This window comes from Mixophyes fleayi, chromosome 9 (genome assembly GCF_038048845.1).
Source record: "Mixophyes fleayi isolate aMixFle1 chromosome 9, aMixFle1.hap1, whole genome shotgun sequence".
NCBI classification, from domain to species: Eukaryota; Metazoa; Chordata; class Amphibia; order Anura; family Limnodynastidae; genus Mixophyes; species Mixophyes fleayi.
In genome coordinates, this window is record NC_134410.1 from 33,541,009 (window position 1) to 33,550,384 (window position 9,376).

Below are 9,376 nucleotides of genomic sequence, written 5' to 3' on the forward strand. Positions count from 1 at the left end.
GCCTCTCTGCCCCTGTTTTCCTCTGTGCCTCTTTGCCTCTGTTTTCCTCTGTGCCTCTCTGTCCTTGTATACCTCTGTGCCTCTCTGCCCCTTTTTTATAGTACTGTCCCTCTGTTTTCCCCCTTGCCTCTCAGTTTCTTTCCTTACCTCTTGTAAGCTTCTTTCTTTTCTTCTCTTCTGTCTTCTCCTCTTTCTTCTGCCTTGGTCTTGTCTGGCTGCGGCGCTCCTCACTGACTGACTGTCGGGCGTGACTTGATGACGTCATGCCCGACAGTCAGTGTGAATGGAGAAGACAGGAAAGGAGGGACGCGGCGCCGCGGTCACGTGAGTATTGATTTTTTTATTATTTTTTTTTTTTTATTTCTTATAGCTCCCCCACCAACGGACCACCCCCCGGGAAAAAAAAAATATATATATATATTTTTAAAAACCGCAAGATACAAAAAATTTTTTACAAAATAAAATAAAAAAAAAAATTCAGCGAGGGCCCGGCCCGGGCCCCCTGGCATGGCCGGGCCCGGGTAAAATGTACCCGCTCCCCCCCCCTCTCGGCGGCCCTGGCCACAATGACGCGATTCACCGCGAATCGCGTAATTTTAGCCCTGCAATTGCGGGATGCGGGAGATTTGCCAGCTCCCCCGGGAGTCCGTGAGACCAACCCGAAGTTGGCGAGTGTGGATTTAACCCTATAATATAGCTTGCCTCCAGCCTCACAGATGACAAGATGCTATAACCATCAGGGGAGGGCTAGCAAATTTTACTCGACTTGACTCAGCAGCCTATTAGGAACACTGTAAAGGAAAAATTGCAGGTAGTCCAGTGACCTAGCACAAGATAGCCCACTGTGGGGCCAGCCTAGGGGGCAGACAGCCCCTGATAAACGTGTCTCTTCTACTTGCTCTTGCTGCAACTAAAAATAAACCTGTGATGTTTCTTATCTGGGTAATTGTTATTCTTTAGGGACAGTATGAAACTTGTTTTTATTTCCTGAAAAGCTAAAGTAAACCCTGCTTTACTGTTTTATGCACTGTCTGTGCACAGTAAATACTTCCCTGTGATTGCTGCAATGCAAATAGTTTGTGAATGTTATTTTCATTGCTTATAATTCTAGGCTGATTTATCCCTTGGGGTCTAAAGTATTTCCCAGCCCAACAATCAGACTTGTTCTATCTTCTTTTCTCTCCTGAAGCACCACCGGTGGTATTTTACATGTGTTTGGTGAGAATGCTAAAACTACAGACATTAGGGTCATCTACAACATGCAGTGCAATTACGTTTCCTCTATTATGCTTCTCTATGTCTGCTTACAAAGTGCATTCATTTACATACCTCCCAACATTTATCCATGCAAATGCAGGACAAAATAAACCCTGCCCCCATGGATTGCCACACTAAACCATGTTACGAACCACCCAATCACGCCAGGGGCGCACGCAGGGGGAGTTTCTGGGTCTCCAGAAACCCCTCCCCTCCGCTAAAGAAGTGCCCCTACATAGTGGCTGCTGTATAGTACAGTGCAGCAACTCTCTCCCTTTTATTTTTTTAGGGGGGTGGGAGGAAACCCCCCCTTAAAAATTCTGCGTGCGCCCCTGCACGCCTAGTTTCTAGTGAAGCCTGTCCACTTCCCATAAGCCCCGCCCCGTTCGGCCAACAGTCGGGAGATATGATTTTAACATTTCATATTCTTAACAGAAAATATGTGAAAGCTTGTTCTGTTTTTGACCATTAACCAACAATGGACATCCCAACATTTCTAGCCCAGGTGATCAACTTTAAAATTTTCTTCTGAAGATCACATCATATCCAATCCTACTTCACTCACATAAAGTGATATTTGGCCAAAGTTATCGTAAATGTTCATTTCGATTGACAAAACCTGCACTTGTCTGTCAGCTTCAAAACTAGCACTTTCCAGTTATTAGTAAACAAGGTTGTTTTCATATATTTCTTTCTGGATATCGTCACAGAGACTCTTACATCTCTCATTTAGTAACCTTATAAGAACTTAAAATATAAGTGTTATTTTAGAAGCACTTTATTTTGTAGTGGAGAAAATCTTGCAATATACAGGAAAAACTGTCACCAGTTTATCTAACACATTCCAGTCATCACTCACATATTTCCTGGGGCAAAACAACAGGTTTTAAAAATGAAAAAAAAAAGGCAAAAAACGTTTACAACAAACAATTATCAAAGAATTAAATACTCAAAAACATGCAAACATACATAAAAATGTACTAAAATAGATGTAATCTTAAATCGTGCCTGCAGCAGATGTTTCACAATATTCAAACACAGCAATTATAATCCAGCAGCTGTTCTTCCTACTGCTTGTAGTATATTAAATCTTTACATGTAACCTGCAAAATGAATAATCAAAGAAGGCAGAATATTGCACAGGTACATTGTAAAACCAGTGCACAAAATAAGCCTGCACTTGGCATATCCCATAATATATATGGTTCCAGCTGCATGGCAATAAGCCCATCTTCAGGATATCCCGCATTATATATAGTACCAGCTGCATGGCAATATAAATGTCCGTATATGTATACAAACCAAAAAGACAGTTGTTGTCAGCGCTTGTCCTTACCACTGCGTATCTGTGTGTATCTAGCAAAATGAAAATATGATGTATTAGTTCATATTTTGATCAAAACATTTAAGCCTGCATCCCAGCGTCTAGGGTACCTCATTGTGCATTGTAAAAAGCTGCTTCTTCTATTTTTCCACTTTTATTTTATTTATTTAAAAAGAGGAAAGTACAAGGCAAAAACTCCATGTCCTACTTAACCTGATGGGGACATGGAAAGAGGCTGTAATTTGGGGAGGGGAGGGAATGCGTAACAGCAGTTGTGCAGTGAAAGCAGCGAACATTACAAATAGTACATCCATACTTTTCTGGGAGTTCAAGCCCATGCAAAAGTCCCAAACTTTGTTAAAGATTTCAATTTTATCACCTAAAGTCGCTGTAAGTTGCTTCATGGACCCTATGAAGTATAGTATCTGAAGGTTGGTGTCATGAACCGGGTAGTTGGAAGGCCTCACCTGCTGGTATCAGCGCTGCTACGTAAGGAGGCACGGAGTCTAACCACGCCCCAGGTTTTCACCAGGCAACCCCGCAAGGAGTTTTGGACTTGGCCGCTGGGACGTGTCGGTCACGGCCCTCCCAGGTAGCTACCAGCGAGATCTGGTGAACAATCGTAGTCAACAATCCGGGGTCAAAACCGAGCGGTCAAAAAGGTACCGAGGAATCAGGCAAGAGAGTAGTCAGGGAGTCTGGGGTCAAAGCCAGAAGATCCAAACATAAGCCAGGGAGAATCCGAAGAGAGTGGTCAGGCAGGCAGGGGTCAAATCTAAGAAGACTAAACAAGCACAGGGGCAAAACAGGAGCCAAGAGACTGGGACAAGAGGGAGACTAGATACACTGGCGCCCAGAGTCTAGTTTATATAGTGATGCTCCTTGTCTCATTGGTGGACGTGGAGGTCGGCGGTCAGCTGGTCTGACCGCCGACAGGAAGTGCCGCTCGATGTCTCCGTTGCCTAGCATTTTTTGAAACTGGTATTTTGGTGGGGTATCTCCAATGCTAGGGTACCTGCAGTTTCCAAAGAGCTTTTGTCAGGACTCCACACGCTCTTCTTCTATTAATTGTGTCATCTGGCACCAGTACGTTAGCAGCAGAACCTTTAAGTCCTGTAGGTTGTGAGGTGGAGCCTCCATTGCTCTATCTTGTTTTTCCAGCACATTCCACAAATGCTCGAGCAGATTGAGATTTAGGGAATTTTGAGGCCAAGTTCTTGAAATTGTCCTTGAACTCTTCGTCATGTTCCTCAAACCATCCCTGAACAATTTTTGCAGGGTGGCAGGGTGCATTATCCTGCTGAAAGAAGCCACTGCCATTAGGGAATACCGTTGCCATGAAGGCATATACTTGATCTGCAACAATGTTTAGGTAGGTGGTACGTGTCAAAGTGAGATCCACATGAGTGCCAGGACCCAAGGTTTCCCAGCAGAACATTGCCCAGAGCATCACACTGCTTCCTCCGGCTTGTCTTCTTCCCATTGTGTATCCTGGTGTCATCTCTTCCCCAGCTAAATGACTCGGACACACCCGGCCATCCACATGATGTAAAAGAAAACGTGATTCATGACCCCAGGCCACCTTCTTTTATTGCTCCATGGTCCAATTCTGGCGTTCACATACCCATTGTGGAAACTTTTGATGGTGGACAGGGGTCAGCATAAGAACTCTGCCCGATCTGCAGCTACGCAGCCCTGTGTGCAACAAGCTGCGATGCACTGTGTTATCTGACACCTTTCTATCATAGCCAGTATTAACTTTTTCAGCAATTTGTACTACGGTAGCTCTTCTGTGGGATTGGACCAGACAGGTTAGTTTTCGCTCCCCATGCGCATCAGTGAGCCTTGAGCCATCCATGAGCCTGTCAATGGTTCCCCGGTTCTCCTTTCTTAGACAACATTTGGTAGGTACTAATCACCGCATACCAGGAGCACCCTACAAGACCTGCCGTTTTGGAGATGCTCTGCCCCAGACGTCTAGCTATCACAATTTGGCTCTTGTCAAAATTGACAGATCGTTACACTTGCCAATTTTTTCTGCTTCCAATCCATCAACTTCTGTATATATGGTCAATTGCATAATTCAAATCAGAAGCAGTCAGGACGAGTCCTTAATATAAAGTTTTGGGCTTCTAGGTCAGCTCTGAGATTTTTTTCAGACAAGCTTCTAATTCTGGTATTGTTTCTTTCAGATCCGTCACTTTGCTTGTAATGGGGATATAAGCCTCTCTTGATCTGTATGAGCTTTACTTAGAGTTTGTATGATTCCACCAACTATACAAATTTGATCTCTAGCTGTGTGGTCCTTACCCTTAAGTGAATTATGTCAAAACATATTTCTTTAATTGAGGCCAGTGCTGACATCCTGTATTAGAGAGGTCAGTAATGTTTGCATTGTGATAAGTGTGAGGGCTGGAGGAATTTTCCTTATTTGTCCATTTCGTTGTTTGGTGTGTTTTGGTGGGAGCTTCCCAGTGGTATACTCGTGCGGCCACTATCTTGGGCTTTCTGCCGCTGTTCCTTTTGAATCCAAAAAGGAGGTAATAAAAGTTACTAAGATACGGGGCAATGAGTTGGAATGATATTTGAGAGCCTTTAGAAAAGGCTTATAGATGGTGTGCTACTATACATTCAGATTATGACTCCATGCAGGTTTGATGCCAGTTTGCCCACCTAGAAATGGAGATTTTTTTACATTAACAATGTAGTTCTCTAGGATTATGGTTACGTCCACTGTGCTTCTTGAGAGCTAGATAATCTTTTTCTAACGGGTTCAAACCTTTTACATAATATAAGCATTTTTAAAGTTTCGCAGTTATCTGCTTATAAATTTACCTAAACGTTAGGTGCTTAAAAACTTGATAGAGTAACAAGTCCAGAAGGTATCAAGAGCCTGAAATGTGGAAGACAGTGGCAGCAGGCGAAAAATGGGGCACCTGGCCACCATATTATTTGGTTTGGGATACATTTTATGTCAGTGCAACAATTCTCTTTTATTTATAGTCTCTGGGTTCCTCATACAGAACTTTGTAACCTAATCTCCATAGCACCCATAATAACACAAAGATCTGGTAGTATTGAAAGCTTTTTCTGTCAGTTACATTCGTTTCTCTTAGGAGATTCCTGTCAGATCTGCTATGTTACTCCTGCGGTCTCGGAGCACACCTCGTCCAATCAGAAAGAAGGTGTAAGGAAGAGAACAACCAGAAATCAGAGATGCAGGCACTATGCGTCTGTCTGGTGTCTCCTCAGTGACCATTCATAGCTCAGTTCAATTAAAGCAGAAGCTTTATTACTAAGTAAGCCAATTACCGTGAAATCCAGTAATGGGGACATGTCCCTACCGGAGACAAACCATTCAAACTAGGGACCATCCCCAGAAACGGGTGACGTCTGGTCACCATAACATAGCCAATCATATATTATATTGAGAATATGTTATATTGATACAGCTGTGAATCTGTTACATAACCCCTGGGAATCACTTCTTATGGTTCTTTACACACAAACCAAGTTGATTAATACCAGAGTCATTAATGATCTGGTTATTATTAAAACAGGTAGACCAAATGGTTTAGCTGTCCTGCAGCCAGTAATGCAATAGGATCTGTGTAATTATTAGGCATATGAGAACTGGCTAAACTGAATTTTGAACTGCAAAGCTGTGATAGAAGTGTAAATTTAGAGGTGACGGTATGGAAAATGTAATGGGAATGTAAGCAAATGGAATTTGATAGTTTTACAATCAAAGCAGTAGGAAAAGCGGCGATATGGCATATCACCCTATACACCCTGGTTTCACCACTGCTGCAAAGTCATAAGCACTAAAACTAGCAACTATACTTTTAGGAGTTATTATTGATTTATTCTGGAAATGACCCCAACCGTACTTTTTAAATGGCATTTAAAAAAAATGTTGGTGAGGTGATGTTTGTCTGGCTCCAATACTGCTATTAATTCCTGTTTTACATAAGCTTTGCATGTGTCTACGCGCACTGTAAGGTTTTTTTTTGTATTTCAAGTGTTCAGGAAATTTCCTATTCAAATATAATGCAAATGAAAGTATGTTATGCACATAAAACACTGGATGCTTTGTACTGAACTGTGTATACACAACAGTAGTCATGTTTCAGTTCAAAGGTAAAAAAAAATAATATTACAGATGGATCTATTTAACACAACCCACAGTGATGTTGCTTTGTTTTTGTTGCAAACATACTATGTTGTAAAACATAATTAAGTAAGACAGGAAGTATAACACGGGAAAAATGATTTCCCCACTCTCACTGTAGCTCAAATATTTTTAGGTTCTCGTGTATATTTGTGAATAAAGCAACTAGTACAATATTTTAGATTTAGTAGTTCTTCAACTGCCTGTAATCATTTCACTTTGTCTCTTTAAATGCTTCCCTTGGACAGCTTTGAAGGTAAATTCACTCCATGAACTGTATAGATGTCATCTGTTGGGTAGATGATCATATCTGCAAACATTTTAACCATATAGGTTATGCAATTTCCTTGTTCTAGATATACCATGAAGATAACATGCATAGTGCCTGGATGCAGAATTCCTTGCATGTCTTCTGTGCCATCAGCGGAACTACAGCTTAATAGCTCGTTTGACCACAACAAGAGCACCACGTACATCTGTCTCAGGAACAATCCAGCACAGACTTCTGTACTATTGTGATTTTCAAGAAATATTTTAGTGAAAAAAAAGCCATCTTCAAGCGCTGACGAATTTGAGGAGAACTTGTTCCGGAGCCATTATAGAATTGTTCAAACGGAGATTCCATCATTGCAACAGTTTAGATCTCTATTGTAGCTGTATTCTTTGAATTCTTATTGCACTGTACTGTGTACATTTATTTAAACATGTACATACAGTAAAACAATCACCAGTATTCCTCAATTTTTATAGGTATTTAATAAGTGCACCTTTCACCTACACACAGTGGAGCTGAAACAATATTAATGAACCTATCAGTTCACTGGGAACTATGGATGTCACTGGTTACTAGGGAACTTTTATACTGCGCTCTCTGTTTCTCTCTGATGTCACTGATTTATATTGAACCTGTAGACTGCGTTCTCTGTTTCTCTGTTATGTCATTTTCAGTGATTAAATATGCTGTTTTCTCATCAGTATTGTTTCAGCCCACAAAACGGCTGCTTCCACTGTTTATAAGTAATGGGTGCACTTTTAATAAAGTACTTACCTCTATTGCAAATGTATTGTATACGCAACATGCAAGTGCCTGAATGATTTTAAAACCTAATCCTTTATGTTAAAAGCGGTGTTGCACATATAGTATTTTTTGTTCTTGTTTTTTAGATTTATTTAATAGTGGTGAGGCTACTTATTTTTGAGCAGAGCTGTATGTATGTACCTCCCAACCGTCCCAATTTAGGCAGGATAGTCCCAATTTAATGGCTGTGCCGCCATCGCGATCGGGACAGCTTTGGGGTGGGGAAGTTGGGAGATATTCTGTTCTCTGTTGCTCTGTCTTGCAGAGCTGCGGTGTACCGTTGCCGCACGGGAGGACAGCACCCCACCGAGCATGGCCACACATAGCCATCTTGATGTGGCCACGTTCTCCATTCCGATGCTGCCTACCCAAATCCTGGAAAGTATATATGTATAATATTTAAGTACCACTCAAACTAAAATACAAGTTGCTTATATAAAAAGCTATTAGTGTTTGGGATTAGGTTGTCATCATAGAGGGACATATTGTAATGCACACAACATATGACCAGTCTGTATTCCCATTGAAGACTATTGTATTAAGCCTTTCCTCAATCTCAACTGGCTGATATTAGAGAACAATATAGTATACAAGCAGCTAGAAACTGTATATACAGTGTGGAATATGTCAAGTTCTGTCAATGTATGGGAGCTTTTACATGTATATCTGTGAAAGTTTTTGTTAGCTGCTTTGCTTAAGAAAACTTTGTGTTGTATTTTTAATGCTCCTTTAAATATTGAACTGATCTTGACCGGATATTGAACATATCACACATTGTTTATTTTTCCAGCTCTGTTTCATTTGTCAGATAGGAAGATCAGACGATGAGAAAGCTGTCTTGCTCTACCATATCATACTGCATTGTAGTGCTGCCTCATATAATTATCCTCACCTTTATTAAAGATAAATTCAAGTTTGTTTTTTGCAAGATACCAAAATGAAATTATGGTTAGGCCTGATTTTGCTGTTTTTTTTATTTTTATTCCTTTGTATGTGTTTTTATTTTTGTATTATGTTAGACTGCAATGTTGCAAAAATAAATAATGTATGGTCAGTACTAACATTTTTAAAAAAAAATAAATTCTAGTCAAAAAATGTCTAACGTGTGACTATAAGTAAATACTATACAAGCTGCAGTTGCTTTGCACTTTTTACCAACTCTCATTACCCAGACATAAGAATAATCATTTCTGATTTACAGTTCTCTGATTCATATTTGTATATGGAAGGAGATTCTATCTCAGGGAAATTGCAAATAGATGTTTATCCGTGTAGAAAATGTTACGTGTAATCATCCATAAGGTCTAGTGAGTGATTTATTCCCCTTAAACCAGAAAAGCACAGGACCGGACAGGTACACTACAGATACGGTTAAGCCCAGGACAGGTACAGTACAGATACAGTAAAGCACAGTATAGGACAAGTACAGTACAGATACTGTTAAGCACAGGACAGGTACAGTACAGATACAGTAAAGCACAGTACAGATACGGTTAAGCACAGGACAGGTACAGTACAAATACAGTAAAGCACAGTACAGGTACAG

At 40.8% G+C, this 9,376-nt stretch overlaps 1 protein-coding gene across 2 annotated transcripts in view; it reads left to right on the forward strand.

The window, feature by feature from the left end:
- The window catches only part of DOCK11 (dedicator of cytokinesis 11), a 216,527-nt gene extending 207,647 nt beyond the window's left edge, over positions 1–8,880 (forward strand). For both annotated transcript variants that reach the window (XM_075187236.1, XM_075187237.1), the window contains one exon: positions 7,109–8,880. In XM_075187236.1, coding sequence (XP_075043337.1) covers positions 7,109–7,192 — 84 coding nt within the window. In that variant the 3' untranslated portion in view covers positions 7,193–8,880. The remainder of the gene's footprint in view (positions 1–7,108) is intronic.
- The last annotated feature ends 496 nt before the right edge of the window (positions 8,881–9,376 follow it).